Below are 22,551 nucleotides of genomic sequence, written 5' to 3'. Positions count from 1 at the left end.
TAACAAATTTATAAACATAATTGGGATTCAGTATAGAAAATAAGAGCAAGGGTTTTCATTGTAAACCTTTTTATACGGTTTTGATTTTTTTAACCATATGAATAAATAAATACCTACTCAAAAGAGTTAAAAAAAATAAATAAGAAAGACGTTTTAGGATCTGTTCCCTGCCAGGAAGCCAAAACCTAGGTGATGATAGGCATTGCCTGAGACAGACCTAAAAAATGAGGGCGTTTCCCTTTGGAAGGACGAAGGCGATGCTATATATGATCAAACTACAAAATTATGAACCCCTATGAGCAGGAACAAGTGGAATCCCTCCTTCACAAAAGAAATACGCACAGGTGTTTCATGCTCAATAAAACAACCATATTTATTTCATGTTTTAAATTATTAAGTTTTTAAACAACACTTTTCCTACAAAGAACTCAAAATGCATATACAGAACTTAAAATTTATAACAACAAATTTTCTTAACACTTGCCATACTTCTCAAAGGGTGGAGGGAGGAATATGAGGTAGACAGAAGGGTAAAAAGAGGACGGGGCACTGCAGGTCTGGACGTGGGCAACGAGAGTGGGGTCAACAGGCTGCTGGAGGGCCTGGTACCCAGGGAGGGGGGCCCAGGAGAAAGCACCCATTCCTGTGACCTCTGGTTTGGGGATGAGGTTCAGTTTCCCTCATAAGAGGAAATGTTCGAGGTTTCCTTACAAGGAGCACTGGGACTATCCACAGCACCGGTGTTTCCTAAGCAGCAAGGCCTCCTGGGTTCCTAAGTTCCTTGGGCTCTACCATGAGGCAGTCATAGACATCTCATTGCTGGTTGACCAGTGAACAGACAAATGGCCAGTGAGTCCGCGGTTCTCCAACAACCAGGCACAAAGCAACGATGGGTGAAAACAGAGGAGGTAGAGACGGGTCTTCTTCCCATCTGCCCCGGTGGGATGCATATTTTCTCAGAGGGTAGCAGGAAAGCAGAACCTGACATTTATGTTCCTTTTACATCACATGGTTATTCCAGAGAAAGCGCAACAGCATGTTAACTCCTCCAAAGAAAACTAAGGCAAAATGAGCCAGGATAGCTCTGCCTTCTTGTTGAAAATCCTGTTTAAAAAGAGAGAGAGCAAGAAAGAGGGGAAAAAAATTTTTTTAAGTGATAAACTAATCCAAAGTTAGAAATTCGGTATTGATATTAATTCAATCAATGCCACAGACAAGCTTCTCGGGCTGCTTCATGAAGTGTATGAGTGGAAGAATATCTTAGTCTGTTCCATAATGTCCATACTCTCCACAACACCTTGGGAAGTTTTCCTCTGGACATTTTCCCATCTTCACCATCAGCAAATTGGGGCACTCTCTTCAGGGTTGATTAACCTCTTTCTCTGGCTTCCCAGAGCACTTTCGTAGTCCTTTCAAAAAGTAAGGGAGTCTGCTTTGGGGTTGGAAGAACAGACTTAGATGGTGAAGAGGAGTGAATATGAGCAAAGTTGGAAGTGACGAAGACCACAGCAGGTTTCTGGAGCTGTAAGTAAATGGCACTGTTTTTATGGGAGTATCAGGAGAAGAAGGCTGGGGGCCAGACAGAAAGGGCTCTCCCTGGCCCTGCCCTCCTCCTCCAGTCTGTTTGCAACCCAGCAGCCTCGGGGACTGTTGCGGCCCCTCTGCTCAGTGCTCTCCAGTGGTTCTGCCGCACTCAAAAGAGCCCTTACAGTGACCTCAAGGCCCTGCCACCCACCTCTCTGACCGTATCTTTACGGCTTTCTGCGTTACTCAGCTTCAGCCACCCTGGCCTCCTTGCTATTCTTCAAATATGCCAGACATGCCCCTGCCTCAGTCTTTGCTATTCACCTGCCTCCACTGCTCTCCCCCCAGGTCCACGGACCCTCCCCTACCTCTGTCAAGGTTTTGCTCAGAAGGCACCTTCAGGGAGGCCTTCCCTTAAAATTGCAAATCCCCCAGCACTCCTCATGACTATCTGATAAACTGTATTCTTTGTTTGTTTGTTTATTGTTTGTCTCCACGAGATCAGGGAAGTTTTCTCTTGATCACTGCCATATCTCCAGCACTTAAATGGAGCCTGACACATAGTAGGTGCTCAATAAATATTAGCTGACTGAATGAATGAATGCATGATAAACCATTAGCAGCAGGCTAAGGAATTTAGACTTTGTCCTATCAGTAACTGGAAGTCATGAAAGAACTTTTTTTCTCCCTTTTATAGTTGATATCAGTTACAAGAATTGAATGAATTTCCTTCCAGCAAGGCAGACAAGAAAATGTATAGAGCACTGAGTCAGATGCTCGTATATTTAAATTCCAGTTTTGCCACTTAGTTGCTGAGTAACCTTGGATAGGATATCTAATCTCTCTGAACCTCAGATGCCTCTCCTGAAATACCTATTCCATTAATTCATAGAGTTATTTGGAAAATTAAACACATAAGAGTATCTCAGAGTACGTGGAAGAAAATGTTTAATAAATGTTCGTTTCCCTCTTGTCTTTCTAACAAACTAAGAAATTCCTTATACATTGCTGTCAGGGTCCCAGAGAAAACATATGGCATACTCAAATTAGGAATAATTCAGGGAAGGTCAGATAAAGACACTGTCTACAAAAGTGGGGGGAGGAGGCATAAGGGTAGGCTGGCAACAGCAGAGTTGTTGCCGCTCCTAGGCCTGTAGGGACAGGGAGGGGGAAGTTTCTAGAACCCAGGAGCGAGTCCTGTGGAGAAAAATTTCAAAGACACATTTAAGATCGTAAAAGCAACAGGAAGACTTTTTTTTATATTATTTATTTGGTTGCACCAGGTTTTTTTTTTTTTTAATAAATTTATTATTTATTTATTTATTTTTGGCTGTGTTGGGTCTTCGTTTCTGTGTGAGGGCTTTCCCTAGTTGCGGCGAGCGGGGGCCACTCTTCATCGCGGTGCGCGGGCCTCTCACTATCGCAGCCTCTCTTGTTGCGGAGCACGGGCTCCAGACGCGCAGGCTCAGTAGTTGTGGCTCACGGGCCCAGTTGCTCCGTGGTATGTGGGATCTTCCCAGACCAGGGCTCGAACCCGTGTCCCCTGCATTGGTAGGCAGATTCTCAACCACTGTGCCACCAGGGAAGCCCTGCACCAGGTCTTAGTTGCGGCTCGCGGGCTGCTTAGTTGCGGCACATGGGCTCCTTAGTTGTGGCTCGTGGGGTCCTTAGTTGCGGCACACGGGCTCCTTAGTTGTGACATGCTAACTCTTAGTTGAGGCATGCGTATGGGATCTAGTTCCCTGACCAGGGATCGAACCCGGGCCCCCTGCATTGGGAGCGCGGAGTCTTAACCACTGCACCACCAGGGAAGTCCCAACACTATTTTTAAACACACTTTAGGAAAATTGCATGCTCCAGATTAAAAAAAAAAAAAAAAAGACCAGGTCCTTGAACCAGAACCCCTCAAAACTAGATGGCAAAATAGAAGATGTTATTTTGAGAATCAAGGCCTATTTGAAAACACAGAACACTTGCTTAAGTGAAAAGAATAAGAAGTCAAGCTATGTGATAGCTCAAGGACAATCGATTTGGTAGACAAAAATACACCTTGGTGAGCTCCTTGCTGGGGAGTTCCAAGAGCAGGAATAAAAGTTTCTTTAAATACATCAAAAGCAGGAAGACATCTGGAGAATCAATGTGACCACTCGATTAAACAAAGTACAAAAGGTGAATAAATGACTATATGAAAGAAATATACCATGCTAGATTTGAAATTCTGTTATAGTTGCTTGAGGTAAGCCTTAAAGTAGCAGAGTAAACCATGCATTTTACTCTTTAGCATTTTAGAGGCAAACTTAGGAGGAATTTTTAAAATTATTTTTAAAATATTCTGTGGTCTATTTAAAGTGTTCTAAAATGCAATTTTTCAGTACAAGACAAGATTACTTTAAAGGTCTAGGTCAAAGCTAGCTTTGTAAAATGTTGCAAGAAAAGCTAGGGCAGGCATACAGATAGACATATAGATCAATGGAATAGAATTGAGAGTCCAGAAATAAACCCCAAAATTTACAGTTAGTTGATTTTCAACAAGGGTGCCAAGGCAATTCAGTAGGAAAAAAGTAGTCTTTTCAAGAGATGGTGCTGTGACAACTGAATACCCACATGCAAAAGAATGAAGGTGAACTTTTAATTCATACCGTATACAAAAAATTAACTCTAAATGGGTCAACGACCTAAATTTAAGAGCTAAAAGTCAATCTCTTGAAAGAAAACATAGGTATAAATCTTCATGACTTTGGATTAGGCAATGGTTTCTTAGATATGACCCCAAAAGCACTAGGAACAAAAGAAAAATAGATAAATTGAAATTCATCAAAGTTTAAAACTTTTGCACTTCCATGAACATCAAGAAGGTGAAAGACATAAAAGGAGGTGAAAGACGAACTTCAGAATGGGAGAAAATATTTGCAAATAATATATCTGATAAGGAACTTACATCTAGAATATATAAAGAACTCCTACAACCCAATTTAAAAATGGGCCGGGCTTCCCTGGTGGCGCAGTGGTTAAGAATCCGCCTGCCAATGCAGGGGACACGGGTTCGAGCCCTGGTCCGGGATGATCCCACATGCCGCAGAGCAACTAAGCTCGTGTGCCACAGCTACTGAGCCTGCGCTCTAGAGCCCGTGAGCCACAACTACTGAGCCCAAGTGCCACAACTACTGAAGCCCATGCACCTAGAGCCCGTGCTCCACAACAAGAGAAGCCACCACAATGAGAAGCCTGCGCACCACAATGAAGAGTAGCCCCCGCTCGCCGCAACTAGAGAAAGCCCGCACACAGCAACGAAGACCCAACACAGCCAAAAATAAATAAATAAAATAAATAAATTTATAAAAAAAAAAAAAAAAAAATGGGCCAAGGATCTGAATAGACATTTCTCCAAAGAGTTACACAGATGACCAATAAGCACATGAAAAGATGCACAACATTAACCATCAGGGAAGTGCAAATCAAACCCACAGTGAGATTCTACTTCACACCCACTAGGCTGACTATAATCAAAAAGACAGTTAACAATAAATTTTGACAAGAATGTGGAGAAACAGGAACCCTTGTACCCTGCTGGTGGGCCACAATGTAAATAGTGCAGCCACTTTGGAAAATGGTCTGGAAGTTCCTCAAAAAGTTAAATATAAAATTGTCATATGACTCAGCAATTCCACTCCTAGGCATGTACTCAAAAGAATTGAAAACATGCCTACACAAAAACTTCTACACAAATGTTCATAGCATCATTATTTATAATAGTCAAAAAGTGGAAACAACTCAAACGTTCATCAAGTGATGAATGGATAAACAAAATGTGATATATACATACAAAAGAATATTATTCAGCAATAAAAAGAGATGAAGTACTGATTCATGCTACAACATGGATGAACCTTGAAAAAAATATTGTGTTAAGTGAAAGAAGCCAAACGTAAAGACAACATATTATATTAGTCGCCTTATGTGAAATTCCAGAATAGGCAAATCCAGAGAGACAGAACATAGATTGGTGGGGCTAGGGGGGAAAATGGGGGGAAATGAGAAGGGACTACTATTGGATTTGAGGTGTATTTCTGGAGTGATGAAAATGTTCTAAAATTGATTGTGATGACTGGCTGTACAACTCTATGAATATACTACAAACCATTTATTATATTGTTGAAATGGGTGAATTGTATGTTATGTGAATTTTATTTTTCAATAAAGTTATTTTTTTAAAAAAGAAAGAAAAGTGTCAATTTATTAAGCTGCAGAGGTAAATTTAAAACATAAGTAAATTACAACTTAAAAGGTAAGCGAAAAAAATCATTACCAAAAAAAAAAAAAAAAAAGGTAAAGGAGAGAAAGAGAAGAAAAATGGAAGAATGGAAGAGGTGGTTACATGGAGAAGTGACTTCCTGATTGGGTTGAGGTAAACTTAGAAAATAGGTGGTTGTGATTTGTCCTACTCTGTTCTCCTCTTCAGAGAAAAAATTAGAAGGAACCAGGAGTATTCAGAGTGTTAGCTAATAAAGAAGCAGAAAAGTTGAACTAAGGACTTGCCCAGAATTCATAAAGCACGGTCATCAGTGAAAACTATAGAGGAAGCTGGAGCATGGAAGGGAGGTGGAGAGTATCATGAGTGCCCTGTAATAAATGATACACAGCAAAGAAGTGTTCAACTCCAAATAGTGAAAGGGCAAAGGCCAAAAACAAATTAATTTTTTGGCTTCAGTAACATCTATTGATCATTTTCTGTGGGTCAGTCTCTATTCCAAGTGATTTACATAGATTATCTCTCTTAATGTTCACAACAGCCTACTCTCTGCACCACGCAGTCAGGCTTCATTCTAAACGTAAGTCAGCACATGGCACTCTCCTGCTCTCCCTCCCCAGAAGCTTCCTTTATACTTGGCGCAAAACCCAACCTTACCCCTGCCTCTAAGACGGAGGCCAACTCCTGGACTTCAGCACCCCCGACTCCAGCCAATCTGGCCTCCTTGTTGTTCCTATCCCAAGGGCTTTGCCCTCCCAGTTTCCTCTGTCTGGAACACTTTCCCCCCAGGTATTCCCATGGCTCACTCCCTCACTTCCAGTCTCTCCTCAAATATCGCCTCCCCAGAGAGGCCTTCCCTGATGGCCCATCCAAAGTCACTCTCCATCACTCAGTATCCCCTAGAGTCTAGTCATCTGCTTTACTGTTTGTCTCTCCTGCATTATGAGTCCTATGACAGCAGGCTCATCTTCCATTCCTGCTCTCTGCCTGGAATTGAGTCTGGCACATAGTAGGAACTCAATAAATGTTTGTGGAGTGAAATCGGTCTATCAGTGCCTGGAACTGAGTCTGGCACATAATAGGCACTCAATAAATATTTGTTTGAGTGAAATTGATCTATCAGTATTTTATTTGTGTTTGTTTCCTTCTTACTTTCAGTAACATTATTGTTGGGACCTTCCATTCTTGTTTTGTCTCAGGGAATGTTTTATTTGAGGGCATGGCTGAGTGCTGCCACATTTGGACCAGAGCATAGAAGAGGGCCTGACACTCGCTGAAGTCAGCATGATGGCGGCAGCAGTGATAAACAAGAAATCACCACAGGCACCTGTCCTGTGATGCGTTTAAGGGGAGGAAGTTGGGCTCTGAGGGGCAGCCAGCCCCCTACCACAGAGCCCCACGTGATCATTCTCTAGCTGCTGCCAACTACAGGTTGTTCTGGAGGAAAACTAAGTGGGCTGTGGATTTCATCACCCCTAAGATTTGAAACAGTAATCATTATTCTTTCCTGTTTCCCTTATATCTCGTGCAATAATCAGGAGAAACAAAGAAATCAGGGGGAGTTGGGCTTAGATCATAACCTGGTTTGGTTCAAGGAGGATAACCACCATCTAAGGCAAAGGTTCTCCTCCCTGACGGAGTGTTAGATTCACCTGGACTAATCTCTCAAGGTGGGGCCCAGCATCTGTAATTCTTAAAACTTCACAGGTGAATCTAATCCTAGTTTGAGGGTATGGAGCAAAGTTTCTCACACTCTAATGTGCACTCAAATCCCCTAGGGTGTGTGTAAAACGGTAAATTCTGATTCCAGAGTTGTGGGCTGGGGCCCGAGATTTTGCACAGCTGACCAGCTGCCAAATGATGCTGACACTGCTGGTCCGTGGACCACACAGTTTGAGTAGCAAGTGTGAGATCTAATACTGGCTTTGACCCAGGTTCACAATTTTCAGATCTAATCCTTGGCAATCCAGTCATCATTAATCTATGTGTTCTGCTAATTCCTGGGCATCCCAGCCACTTGACAGCCATTGTTCTGTTTGTTCTTTCCTCCTCCCTGACAGGCCCTTACTGGGGAAACTGAATTCTCACCTCTTGAACCATTCTATGATCGATGCTGTCCCCGATGTTTCTCAGCTGCCTGGCCAACTTGTGGATTGTTTCCTCCTGGTGATGGTTCTGGCCAATGCTATTCTCCTTGGGCTGAGAAGGTGGGTTGTGATCTGCATAAGAATTCAAAGAGAAAACTCCATTGACTCTGTAAATCACTCACCACTAGTCACTTAAAACTGTCTTAGACAAGGAGAGGGATGAAATCCCAGCATCATAATGACTATTGAAAAGCAAAGCCTTGCCCTGGAATAGATCAACTCTGTCCAGTAGAAATATAATTCAAGCTACATATGAATTTTAAATGTTCTACTATGAATAGATCAACTCTGTCCAGTAGAAATATAATTCAAGCTACATATGAATTTTAAATGTTCTACTGGTAAAATCAGGTAAAAATAATTTTAGTAATATATTTTACTTAGGACAATATATCCAAAGTATTATCACTATAACGCAAAATCAATATAAAATTATTAATGATATGTGTTACACTCTTTTTATTATATTTAAGTTTCCAAAATCCAGTGTTTATTTTATACTTAGAGCACATCTCAATCCAGATATCAACTAATTTCATTGGAAAACCTTGTATTTTATTTCATGAAGTTTACAGTTAAAAAGTAAATTCGTATATCCAAGTTGTTCCAAACATACCTAAAACTTCTCCAACAATTATCAGTTTTTTAAACTTAAATTAATTAAAATTAAATAAAACTTAAAATTCAGTTCCTCAATTGCACTGGCCACATTTCAAGTGCTCTATTATTTTCCAAGTATTGAATTTTTAATATCCAGAAGGAAAAAGTATCTTACTTTATGCTGAAAAGTTCTGAAAATAAAATTGTAGTCTAAATGACCTAGTGGGGAATTTGGAAAAATCTCATGGTTAATCTTTTTGAAAGAATAATTCCTTCATAAAGCAAATAATAAGCCTCAATGTATTGGAACTCTTAAAAATATTGTTGTATGTTGAGAATCCTTCAGTTGCATTTAGGAAAACTTTTAAGCAAATATGCTTCTAAGGTTTTATAAGTGCTTTTCCACTGCCAGCTATAATGTGAATATTTTATTTTCTCAAATGATGGTCATCCTTTTATAATCTTGATTTTGTTCACTAAAACTAGAGGTCTAGGGCCTTCTGTTTCAAGACTGAGCACAAGCACTGACCTCTCCATTTCTCCTAGTCCTAGTCTTCTCCCAAGACCCCACCAAAACGAAAGTATAAAAAAGAGTAAAACCACAACAGTGAAGAGAATGGGAAGCAGGGTCAAGAGCAGATGAGAGATCTGTGTATGTTTCTAGAAGGCAGAAAGCAGAGAAGACAAGATATGGACAAGTGAGCCAGACAGAGAAAGTGCCAAGAACCCACGACAGGAAACCCATTTACTCCACCAAGACCCTGAAGCTGGGAAAGGGAGACATGCCATTGACTATAATTCTGATGAGGATCAACTGTACCACTTGGTACCCTTGACAGCCCCAGCCCACTAGACCCATCAGATTTCTGGTAAAAAATCCAGATCACTCTTCTCTAAAGAGGAGAACAAATCTTGTGGAGAAAGCTAAAACTTCTTTATGAATGTTGGTGCCTTGGGTTAAAGGTCTCCTTGTTCTGGCATTTGAGGGACCTGGGGCCAGAAAGCCAGCTTCCCTAACTCATTACCCTAAAGCTCCCCCAACTCAGAGCCCCCATTTGAGTCCCCACTTAGTGAGGAGCCCTGGAGAAGCAGTTAGGCACAGTGGTAAGATTCTGAATCCAGATCATTTGGGTTCAAATGTAAATCCACTACAGATAAAACTATGTAACCTGGGAAAGTTATTTAATCTCTCTATGCCTCAGTTTCTTCAACTGTAAAATGGGAATGATAATGTATTATTTTATCAATTCTAAGATTTTATAATGCCTCCAAAACAGAATGTGTTTTATAGTCTATGGCATGTCATAGTCCAACAACATTGTTTACCTTCTTAGCAGGAAACAAAATTATAGTACATTTTACAATTGATGGAATATTAAACTTAATGAGATACCACAGTAACTACCTGTAGAGGTGTTATTGAGAGGATTAAATGAATTAATATATTTAACCTGTGCAGGACAGCACCTGGAACATGGCGGCTACTGCTACCACCTGGGGAAACAGTCCCACTCACATAACAGCAGAAAAAACCCAACACCAGCTAACCAGTCAGTATTTCTTTAAAATAACAAAAGATGACCAGGCAACTGAGAAGAACCACAGAATGAAAGAGAAATGCCAGATAAACAACCAAAACAGTAACACTGAAGAAAACAGATATAATTCAAGGAACAGAAGGGAATGTTTGCAAATTCTAATGTATATGTTTAGAGAGAGTTAAGAAAACATTACATTTAGGAAACAAAAGAGAATGCTATGAAAAAAGAATAAACCTACAACAAAATCTTTCAGATTTAATAATATGATTGCTAAAATTAAAAATACAATTGATGGTCTGAAAAAATAAAGTCAAGGACATCACTCAGAAAAAGATCAGAAATTTTAAAATATGAGAGAAAAGATAGGTGATATAGAGAACCAATATGGAAAGACCAGCATCTGATTAATCAGTCACAGAGGGACTTCCCTGGTGGTCCAGTGGTTAAGAATCCGCCTTCCAATGCAGGGGACACGGGTTCAATCCCTGGTCGGGGAACTAAGATCCCACATGCCACGGGGCAACTAAGCCCACGCGCCACAACTACTGAGCCCGTGCGCTCTGGAGCCTGCGCACCACAACTAGAGAGACGCCCGTATGCCACAAAAGAGCCCGCACGCCACAACTAAAGATCCCGTATGCCGCAATGAAGATCCTGTGTGCCGCAACTAAGACCCGACGCAGCCAAATAACTAAATATTTAAAAAAAAAAAAATGAGAGTCACAGAAAGAGAGAAATAGAGGGGGGAAATTGTCATAAGACAACTTCCCAGAGCTAAAGGACACCAAACTTCAGATTAGAAAGTCCCACCAAAAAAAAGAAAACCCCACCAAGTTCTCAGGACAACAAATGGGGAAATAAAATCCTCACCTCGGGAGCATATCAATATTTCAAAATACCAAGCATAAGGAGATGCTAAAATTCTCCAAATAGAAACATGGATTAGTTTGATGACTGATTTCCCATCAATAATGGGTACTAGAATATAGTAGAACAATTAATGCCCTCAAGGATTTTATAAAAAATTACTTTCAACCTAGAAGTCTCTGACTATCTAATTCTCAATAATTTGTGAGAGGTGAAGAAAGACATTTGCAGACATGCAAGGACTCAAGAAGTTGTTCTCCCATGCACAATTTCTTAGGAAGCCTCTTGAGAAAGTTTTCCAGTAAAACAGAGTATGACTAAACCAAGAAAAAGAAGATTTAGCAAAAGGTGGATCCAACAGTGTACCAGACCTAGAGAGTGATGAGATTAGAGCAAGAGAACGGCTCTAAAAGGGAAGTCCCTGAGGAAAGGGAGATTTGGTAGAAGAGATAGCATGGTTGAAAATTTGGGGAAACTTGAAGATATCATAAGTACAAATCATGTGAGGAGGGGCGGAGAGGCAATGAGAAAGTCCAGAAAACAATAAAAGGTCATACAGGAAGTTTATCGTCCAAAGTGAAGCCAATTAAAATGTGGCTTAGTTTAAACTGAAGGAATTGTTTTATAGTTTCTTCCAAAAGGGTATTCCTCTGTGTTAAACTTTACAGTACTTTACCTGCATCACTAGTGATGAAATAAAATTCATATTTTATGGCAGACAAGAAAAATTTAAACATAAAACTTTTCTTTGCCTGTTTCAGCCTCCTTCTTCCCCTTTAGTGTGTATTGTAAATCTGTGGTAACCAGACCTCCCTTGGAGATAACCTTCCTTGTTACTTTTATAAGGGGCCACCATAACCCATGACCCACTACTTGTAGATCTGGATTATGTAAATTGTCAACAATATGTCATTTAATGTACAGCCTCCTGTCTCAAAAACTTATATAACTGTGCTTTGACCATTAACAGGCAGAACAGTTCTCAGAGCTTTCTGAGAGGCTGTTCCCAGGTTATAATCCTCAATTTGGCTCGAATAAAATTTTCCATTTCTTTCTTAGATCGACCAATTAATTTTTTTGTCATCACTAGGCATAATTTTAAGCAATCACAGCTTTAATCCCCTATTTCATTACTGGGAGGTGATTATTCTCAGGGAAAGTCATTTCAGTACATATGGACTTTATTGCTGGTAGTGACCACTCCTGAATCCCAGAGCCTTAAGAGAGTATGAAGAGTATTTGCACAACCTTTTTTTTTTTTCTTGTTTCTTGAGGTAGGCTTGTATTGCTGTAAACTTCCCTCTTGGAACTGCTTTTGCTGCATCCCATACGTTTTGGATCGTCGTGTTTTCATTGTCATTTGTCTCTAGGTATTTTTTGATTTCCTCTTTGATTTCTTCAGTGATCTCTTGGTTATTTAGTAACATATTGTTTAGCCTCCATGTGTTTGTGTTTTTAACATTTTTTTCCCTGTAATTGATTTCTAATCTCATAGCGTTGTGGTCAGAAAAGATGCTTGATATGATTTCAATTTTCTTAAATTTACTGAGGCTTGATTTGTGACCCAGGATGTGATCTATCCTGGAGAATGTTCCGTGTGCATTTGAGAAGAAAGTGTAATCAGCTGTTTTTGGATGGAATGTCCTATAAATATCAATTAAATCTATCTGGTCTGTTGTGTCATTTAAAGCTTGTGTTTCCTTATTAATTTTCTGTCTGGATGATCTGTCCATTGGTGTAAGTGAGGTGTTAGAAGTCCCCCACTATTATTGTGTTACTGTCGATTTCCTCTTTTATAGCTGTTAGCAGTTGCCTTATGTATTGAGGTGCTCCTATGTTGGGTGCATATATAGTTGTAATTGTTATATCTTCTTCTTGGATTGACCCCTTGATCATTATGTAGTGTCCTTCCTTGTCTCTTGTAACATTCTTTATTTTAAAGTCTATTTTATCTGATATGAGTATTGCTACTCCAGCTTTCTTTTGATTTCCATTTGCATGGAATATCTTTTTCCGTCCCCTCACTTTCAGTCTGTATGTGTCCCTAGGTCTGAAGTGGGTCTCTTATAGACAGCACATATATGGGTCTTGTTTTTGTATCCATTCAGCGAGCCTGTGTCTTTTGGTTGGAGCATTTAATCCATTCACGTTTAAGGTAATTATTGATATGTATGTTCCTATTACCATTTTCTTAATTGTTATGGGTTTGTTTTTGTAGGCCCTTTTCTTCTCTTGTGTTTCCCACTTACAGAAGTTCCTTTAGCATTTGTTGTAGAGCTGGTTTGGTGGTGAATTCTCTTAGCTTTTGCTTGTCTGTAAAGCCATCGAATCTGAATGAGATCCTCGCCAGGTAGAGTAATCTTGGTTGTAGGTTCTTCCCTTTCATCACTTTAAATATGTCATGCCACTCCCTTCTGGCTTGTAGAGTTTCTGCTGAGAAATCAGCTGTTAACATTATGGAAGTTCCCTTGTATGTTATTTGTCATTTTTCCCTTGTTGCTTTCAATGATTTTTCTTTGTCTTTAATTTTTGCCAATTTGATTACTATGTGTCTTGGTGTGTTTCTCCTTGGGTTTATCCTGCCTGGAACTCTCTGCGCTTCCTGGACTTGGGTGGCTATTTCCTTTCCCATGTTAGGGAAGTTTTTGACTATAATCTCTTCAAATATTTTCTCAAGAACTTTCTCTCTCTCTTCTCCTTCTGGGACCCCTATAATGCGAATGTTTTTGCATTTTATGTTGTCCCATAGGTCTCTTAGGCTGTGTTCATTTCTTTTCACTCTTTTTTCTTTATTCTGTTCTGCAGCAGTTAATTCCACCATTCTGTCTTCCAGGTCACTTATCCGTTCTTCTGCCTCAGTTATTCTGCTATTGATTCCTTCCAGTGTATTTTTCATTTCAGTTATTGTATTGTTCATCTCTGTTTGTTTGTTCTTTAATTCTTCTAGGTCTTTGTTAAACATTTCTTGCATCTTTTCGATCTTTGCCTCCATTCTTTTTCCGAGGTCCTGGATCATCTTCAGTATCATTTTTCTGAATTCTTTTTCTGGAAGGTTGCCTATCTCCACTTCATTTAGTTGTTTTTCTGGGGTTTTATCTTGTTGCTTCATCTGGTACATAGCCCTCTGCCTTTTCATCTTGTCTATCTTTCTTTGAATGTGGTTTTTGTTCCACAGGCTGCAGGATTGTAGTTCTTCTTTGCACAACCTTTTACCTTTGTAAAATAACAAGTGGGCAAGAGGGTATTGGAAGTCGTGGCCTCTCCACATGCTGGACCATCTGCTTCCAGACTGGAAAACACATGCCTCCCTTTTTCAGAAACATACCACCTCAATGGAACTCAAGGCTTTGTCTCAAACTCAGTGTGACCTCTTCTTCAAGTAAAGGAAAGTGGCTTCTTTTAGGAGAGCGTTAAGCCATTAGCTAGTGCTTAAGAGTCAATCATTTTGAACATTTTAATCTTTCAAGTATAAAATCAACAGTAATTGCCCCATCTCAAAGGACACACCCTCTCAGAATCAATTAAACATACTATAGTTGAATGTCAGATTGTTAACAGTACCTAATCTGAAAAATAATTTCCAAAAAATGTGCTTACATTTAGCAGGACTACTAGTCAGTCTCAGAAAGGCTCAAAGTCTCTTACCAAGGACACGCTGCTCCTTTAAAAAAGGATTACCAGTATCACCCAGGATTGAAGTACAGCAAAAGGGAATTAGTCACGCAATGAGAATGAAAGGAAGTTTGCACAACTGAAGCGTGAATTCGAGCTACCAGACTAGACTTGGCATCAGTAAGTGTAGACTACTCTTCCAAGAGGTGCCCTGATGAAGGAATGAGAGAGAATGGACAGTAGCGAGAGGAAGAGGTGTGTTGAAGGAATTCTCTAAGTTGGGAGTCTTGAGCAGGTTTGTAGGTTGAGGAGAGGAATTAGCGCAGGAGTGATGGAAAATGGAAGGTAGAGTAGGGCAAATTGTTGAGGCAGAGTCCCAGAGGTTTAGGAGAAATGAGAATGAAAACGTGAGGAAGGATAAATTTTGAATGGGGGGGGGGTCTTCCCTTCCTTTGAGATAGGATAGAAAGAAGATGTGATGCTCATGTAAGGAAGACTGCAATAAGGGCTAAGGAGATTAAGGTGTTTACCCCCAGTGACATCAGTTTTGTCCATGAAGCAGAGAACTCAACCATCTGCTGAGAAAGAGAGGAATCCTGAAGTGGCTGAAATTAGTCACCAACAGAAATGGAAAAAAAGAAAACTGACCAGAGCTAAAGACCACCATCACCCCCCAAAAAAAGAGAAAGAAAAAATATGTATATATGACCTTGATGTGCCTTCTCTTTCCAGCTGGCAAGAGTCCTAAACTTGGATCTAAAGAAAAGAAAATTTTATCCTATCCTCACATAGGAGAAAGTCTTGACTCAGTTACTTTCTAATTTCCTGTTCTTAGATTCTCTGTGCCTCAGTTTCCTCATTTGTCAAAAGGGACTTTAAGATTATTCTGAGGGCTTCCCTGGTGGCGCAGCGGTTGAGAATCTGCCTGCTAATGCAGGGGACGCGGGTTCGAGCCCTGGTCTGGGAAGATCCCACATGCCGCGGAGCAGCTGGGCCCGTGAGCCACAACTACTGAGCCTGCGCGTCTGGAGCCTGTGCCCCGCAACGGGAGGGGCCGCGATAGCGAAAGGCCCGCGCACCGCGATGAAGAGCGGTCCCCGCACCGCGATGAAGAGTGGCCCCCGCTTGCAGCAACTAGAGAAAGCCCTCGCACGAACCGGAGACCCAACACAACCAAAAATAAATAAATAAATAAATAAATAAATAAATAAATAAATAAATAAATAAATAAATAAAAAAGAATCACTCCATTTAAAAAAAAAAAAAAAGATTATTCTGAATATTAAACAATAATGTTCATGAAGTGCCTGGTATACAATAAGTCCTATGTCATATGTCTTAGCTACTACCACTGGACTTGGTGTTAGACTATATTTACATAGATACAATAACATAAACCAAGATTGTTGGTTTTTAAATTTTAGAATCAACTGATGGAAAAAGCATGGAAGAGTTGGTTTTGGCTGGAAGACAGAATGTATATGTTAAAACTCCAGCTAAAAAAAAAAAAAAAAAAAAACACTCCAGCTAATAAAAATTTAAAAGTACAGTTGTGCCTTGGTATCGAGGGGCATTGTTTCCAGAACACTCTCCCCTACCCTGGCAGATACCAAAATCCGAGGATGCTCAAGTCCTTTATATGAAGTGATGAACCTGGCTGGGTTCAAAAGTAAAGAGCTCTGAAGGCAAGGGTCCCCAGAGCTCCAGGACGATACACAGTATAGAGTGGGAGGGATGAGATGGGGGCAGGGAGAGCCAGGGTCTCAGTGCATTAATTCACTTCAGCCAAGGGTAAGCTCCTAAGTAGGTGGCTTAAATAGTAGGTGAAATATATGGCCCTTTGATCAGAATTGCAACCATATTTCCTGTCATTTCAGTTTCTACTGTTGTTTCAAGAGTATCTCACCTCAAGCCATTTTGAAATGACACCCTAACAATTAACTGACACCCCAGCAAGGATAATTTGACAATTACCTGAGAAAAGGTGAGGGCACCAGTGAGGGCTGAGAGTTCACGCAAGAGGGAAGGTGCTCAGAGAGAAGAAAGGGCAACTGAGTGGGGACACCCTCCAAATGAATATCATCTACTTCAAAATGGGCTTAGGGCCAGCCCTACCTGTGCCAATCAAAAGCATAATGATTTGCAACTATTATTTTACCTGATTAATTGTCACCTGGGGAATACAAAATCTAGTATCTGCAGTAGAAAGATGGAATACAAGTTGGATAAGTTTCAGTAATGGACGTTGGGAGAAATGAAGGAGCCGTAAGGATGCCAACAAGCCTTGGGTATCCCAATTGGGTAGGCAAAGGGGCAGAGAAGGAAGGACCTAGAGATGGGATGCAACAAAAGATTGTGCCCAAAGCAAGAGGTGTGTTTTGCATTCTGGAACTCAACATAATAACTATTTGTATTTTGTGTATGTCTGACCAACTAAGTGGCAAAACCCTTGAGCACATGTATCTATTTCATAACTGGAACCTAGCTCAGTGCCCTACACAGATATTGTTGATTATGATTATAAAGTTGCATAACGGGGTGGAGAGAATGGGACAGAAAAGGGTTGGAGGGAAAATGTTGGCTACTCTGTAAGTTGATCTAAGGACAGCCCTACCTTTTCCTTTGTCGTGAAGACAGCTCTCCTTTCATTTAAAGTTGCAAAATAGCAATAATAATGCACATTCACATATTTTAAACTCTTGGTATAGAACCTTATCAAAATCCTGGAGACCCTCTCACAGTTGGTGGTGGAAGTGTAAATTGGTACAACCTCTGCGGGGGGCAATGTATCTATTTATCAAATTTTACAAATGCAAATGTGCTTGAGGTTATCTATTGTAGCACTGGTTTCAATATTAAGTGTTTGGAAACAACCCAAATGTACATCAATAGGAAACTACTTAAATAAATGATGGTGCATCCACACTATGGAATATTATGCCACTATAAATAAGAATTAGGAAGCTCTGTAAGTATTAATGCAGAGAGATCTCCAGATCATAATGTTAAGTGAGAAAACAAGTAAAAACAATGTGTTTAATGTGCTACCTTTGTCTAAAAAGGGAGGGGTATATAAATTTATATTCACAATTGTTCATATTCGCAAAAATAACCTCTGGAAGGATACCCAAGAATCTAAGAACAGTGGCTACCTATGATAGGAATTGAGCAGATGGGGGACAAGAATGCAGGAGAGACTTTTCACTATATGCCTTTTCTTATTCTTTAGTTTCCCAACCTTGAAAGTGTATTTTTTTTTAAGAAAACACTTACATAGCACTTACAATGTGTCAGCCACTGTTGCAAGCCATTTAAAATAAGTAATGCATTACTATTATTATTAACATAAATACTTATTCACATTTTAATTTTAAAAGTATCCCAGAATTGTCATCATTGTACTGAGATTATGCCGAAAAATATCTTTGTTCTTAGGAGACAGTATGCAGAATTACTTGGAGATCAAGTTAGTTATGTCTGCAACTTTATCTCAAATGGTTTAGCAAAGAAAAACATCTGTGTATGCATTCATGAGTATGTGCCTCTGTGTGTGTATGTGTGTGGAGAGAGAGAGAGACAGAAAGCAAACGTGGCCAAAGAAATGGTAAATCCATGTGAAGAGTATATGCGTAAACCATAGACTTATCTGTGCAACTTTTTTGTAGATTTTAAATTTTCCAAGGTCAACATTGGAGGGGAAAAGTATCTTAGAAAAGTCCTTAAAACTTAAAACATTTCCATTTAGTTTCTACAGAGTCTTTGGACTGGTTTTCAATGCCCTTAGAATAATCTCAACTTATCTGTCTGTCCTCCTCACTCTTCTTGAACCTTATGCTCTAACTAAACTGTATCTCCATTCGACCAGATCTTACCTGTGAAGCATATCTCAAAAATTACTTTCTCTAAGTTACCTTTTTTGAGTCTTCCAAAATAATGTCATCTCTCACCACTTCGAATATCTATAGCACTTTCAGTTCTATTGAGATACATCGTAGTCTAGATTTTGTTACGATCATTGCATGTTTTCATTACGTAAAATGACAGAGATGATTATGCATATTAGATGTGTATATTAGCATACTTACCTATTGGATACACATTGTCTATAGCAATAATTATGGGTTGCCATTACTCCCTAAGAACTTGGAATTGAAAGAAAAAAATGTCTTCTGACAACTAAAAGGCAAGATCAATGTGTGTTTAGTGGAAATAGGTGAGATGGGCCGTCATTGGAAGGGGAGAGGCTACTAGCTCTTCCTCGAACAAGCCCTTCCCTCTGCCTGCAACTTGCACCCTCCTTAACCCCCTCAGGTCTCAGTCTTGGGTTACATCTCAAGGGAAGCCTTCTCTAACCTCCCTAGTAGGTCAAAGCCCCATTACAGCATCTGGCCCTCTTCTTAGCACCTATCACATTATATTTAACATTGGTGTGTGTAATTGACTGCTATCTGCCTCCTTTGCCAGACTGTCTGCTCCAGGAAGGAAAGGGCTGTTACTGTTTTTGTTCACCATTGTCACCCCAGAACCTAGCACAGTGCCTAGAATATAGTAAGCCCTAGTATTTTTTTTTTTTTTTTTTTTTTTGATGAATAAAAAAAGTCAATGTGTCCATCTAGAGGAGGAAAGGGAGAGGTGGTGAGCCTTAGAAGCACCAAAAAAAAAAAGGCAAAATGAGCATCCAGGCACTCTCAAAGGGAGAAAGAAGCTGAATAACTGGACCCTCTACTGACTTCTACAATTAATATATCCCATTTACACTAGCTATACATATGTGTATGTATACATATATGTGTGTTTATATATATTTATTTTATTTTATTTTAATTTTTTGGCCATGCCATGCAGCTTGTGGGATCTTAGTTCTCCGACCAGGGATTGAACCCGGGCCCCTTGCAGTGGCAGCACAGAGCCCTAACCACTGGACCACCAGGGAATTCCCCTATGTGTGTATATATTTTTAATTCTGCCCTTTCCTATCAATACTTATTACATTTTTAGAGGTGGGCAGGGCCTCTTTCCACTTTTAATCATTTTTGTTTTCCCAAGAATGTCTAATTTATCTTAAATGACGTATCAGGATGGTTGCTCTGGACTTCCCAAAATCCTACCCACCACCTCGACTTTTCTAAGAAGTGTCTTTAATTCCCCATACAAATACTATGGGTTGTTTTTTTTTCCAAAGAGTTATGTTCATACGTGTAGTGTAGCTGTCCCCAAAGTAACAGAGATAAATTTGGGCTTCAGTGAGGACAAAAGCCACTAAGGGGAGAAAGGGACCTTCTCGATCAGCTTCTTCATTAAGAGTTTTACTTTGGGCAGTATTTGCGGTATCTATCTTAAATATCCTATCTATCTAATCTGTCTCTATCATCTGTCTCATCCATCATCCATCCATCCATCCATCCAATCAGGTTCCCAGCAGGAGAGCTTCGCAGGGTCGTCTGCGAGACCTCCCACACCTGGGCGGGCTCCGCGCCCACTGAGCTGCTCAGACCAGCTCTCCGGCTGGAAAAGCGCTTGGGGCGGGGCTGGCGGTAGAAGTCACGTGGGCGGCTGTGACCAATGGGAAGCGCAGACGGCGCGCGTTGGCCGGAGGCGGTCTCTCGCGTCGGAGGTGGTCTCCCGCGCCGGAACTGGTGCGTCTTGCTGGTTCCCTGCCTCAGAGTAGAGTGAGAGGGAGGGAGGCGGGGCACCGGGAATGTACCGCCTGGCACCTCCGATGACCCTGGCGTTAGCGTTCTCGACGCCGGAATAACAGTTCTATGTCCCCCTCACACCGCACCTCTCAGTCTGCACATCCCCCATTCCTTTAGCGATACCGTAAAATATAAGGGGAGAAAAGCACTGCTTCTTCCTGAGTCTGTCAGGGAAGGAAATTGGGCGGGGGGGAGGTGGATTGTGTCTGCTACCACCTCTAATCGGGGCTTCCCTTGTTCCTGTCTGGCGGTCGTTGAATGCACACTGGTGATGCACCAGTCGAAAATGCCAGGCGCAATTAAGATTTTACATACATAGTAAAACGAGAGCTCTAGGCGAGAAAACGAACAGATCAGATTGTTGGCTGTTACTCCCTAACTCGAAGGTAGTAGCATTATTAATTCTTCACCCTGCTTCTGCTTTTGAGGTGAAACTGTAATTAGGAAAGCTTTTGGGGTAAATGTGGCAACCGCGCACAGTGCACCTCAGTTTCATGAGGGTTCTGTGAGGCTTAAGTGGTATAGTGGGTGTGAAAACATTGGAAAAGGTTTACAATAAAATACAAGCTCTAGAATACTGCACAACTTTATGAATATACTAAAACCCACTGAATTGTGTGCTTTAAAAGTTTGAACTTTATGGTGTATGAATTACATCTCAATTTTAAAAAGCAAAATATACGTTCTAGAGGGTATTCATAGATGATACAGGCTCAGGCTTTGATAAATCATTGTTGACACCTGCCCAGATGAAAATTCGAAATTTTAGTCGATTGAGTTCTTTCTAGAAAATGGATACCATATTTGATATGGTGGCAAGCGTCTATCAGGATGCTTGAAATTTCCACTTTCTCAGTGGCATGTAATTCTTTTAAATTGGAGAATAGTTTGAGATTAATTTTAGTAATTCCTTTCAGGTGTCTAGCATATTTTTAATCTAAAGTCTTTTTTAAAAGTCTAAAACCTCATACATATAACCCTAACACTCTTTAATGCTTTCCAAAACATAACACTTTAATTTTCCGACATTTTGGGACATTTAGGAATCACACTTTTTTGAAAAACAAAATTTCACATTTATCTTTCCCTCATGTTCCTTCCTATATTGACAAAATCAAGAAGGAACCTAAACTGAATTTTCCCTACCTTAACAATGCAGACATTTTCAGGTCAAGTTTAAACATAAATTTTTATTAAAAGATAAATTTGATCTATTTCAGTCAATTTGGGATCATCTTAATTAGTTGTCACACCAGTGATTCAGGGCTAATAGAAACTAAGAGATTTATACCATGAAGCAAAGTCAGTTTTAGATTTTTCTATGTAAGAACTTTGATGAATAGATTTATGACTCACTACTTATAGTTAATGTTTAATTTTATATCCTCAATATCAAGAAAAATACAAGCTAAGTAGAATATTTAACTTAGTTTAATACAAATAATATCTTACCTGGGTTCCTTGACATGGCTGAAACTGGCTGGGAGCTGACAAGTCGGGTCATGTAAGCCTTCTGAAAACTGTATTTCAACCACAGTGATTTGCAACAATTTGTTACTTTGGGAGAGAGATTCAGAAGTTGTTTAGGTTCACAAACACTGGCATGTTTTTTCTTCTTCATGTTTTTTCCCTGTTGAAAAAATATATTTTCAGAGGATTTCCCCCATTTCTCAGTATATATTTGGTATGTTAGATGAATACTGATGTTGTAACACAGGCAGCCTTTGTTCCGTATATAAAAAGGTTTTGGATTTGGGTGGAAAATGGAACAGGGTGATCTCTAAGTTCTTTTTCAACTTAAGTAAACATCTTTCCATGTTGTTTGGTCTTTAGATCTGCTACACCACCCTGCATCCTCATCTCCCAGCAGTTTTCATCATCTTTTTAATAGCTACATTCCATCAAGGGAACAGTCTAAATTAGTACACATAGAAGAAAAGAGACAAATTATAAGCCAAAAGAAAAATAGATTAAAAAAAAAAAAAAAAAAAAACACACCTAGGGAATTCCCTGGTGGCGCAGTGGTTAAGAATCTGCCTGCCAATGCAGGGGACACGGGTTCAAGCCCTGGTCCAGAAAGATCCCACATGCTGCGGAGCAACTGGGCCCGTGCACCACAGCTACTGAGCCTGCTCTCTAGAGCCCGCAAGCCACAACTACTTAGCCTATGCTCCACAACTACTGAAGCTTGTGTGCCCTAGGGCCTGCGAGCCACAACTACTGAGCCCGCATGCCACAACTACTGAAGCCTGCGCGCCTAGAGCCTATGCTTTGCAACAAGAGAAGCCACCGCAATAAGAAGCCCGCACACCACA

General features: G+C 40.3%; 1 protein-coding gene and 1 long non-coding RNA gene across 2 annotated transcripts in view; one reads left to right on the top strand and one right to left on the bottom strand.

The window, feature by feature from the left end:
- Window positions 1-8,108, top strand: part of LOC132374012 (uncharacterized) — a 43,858-nt gene extending 35,750 nt beyond the window's left edge. The window contains exon 3 of the long non-coding RNA XR_009505574.1: window positions 7,834-8,108. This is a non-coding gene — a long non-coding RNA (uncharacterized LOC132374012). The remainder of the gene's footprint in view (window positions 1-7,833) is intronic.
- On the bottom strand, window positions 1,000-21,857 carry PXT1 (peroxisomal testis enriched protein 1). Its single transcript, XM_059937486.1, has 3 exons — window positions 21,689-21,857; window positions 7,862-7,992; window positions 1,000-1,104 (listed from the first exon to the last, which is right to left on the bottom strand). The coding sequence occupies exons 1-3, from the start codon at window positions 21,855-21,857 to the stop codon at window positions 1,000-1,002; spliced, it is 405 nt and encodes a 134-aa protein (XP_059793469.1).
- Window positions 21,858-22,551: the final 694 nt, after the last annotated feature.

This window comes from Balaenoptera ricei, chromosome 11, assembly GCF_028023285.1.
Source record: "Balaenoptera ricei isolate mBalRic1 chromosome 11, mBalRic1.hap2, whole genome shotgun sequence".
In the NCBI taxonomy this organism is placed as follows: Eukaryota; Metazoa; Chordata; class Mammalia; order Artiodactyla; family Balaenopteridae; genus Balaenoptera; species Balaenoptera ricei.
The sequence above is the reverse complement of the archived record's forward strand: the minus strand, read 5'-3'. Positions and strand labels throughout refer to the sequence as shown.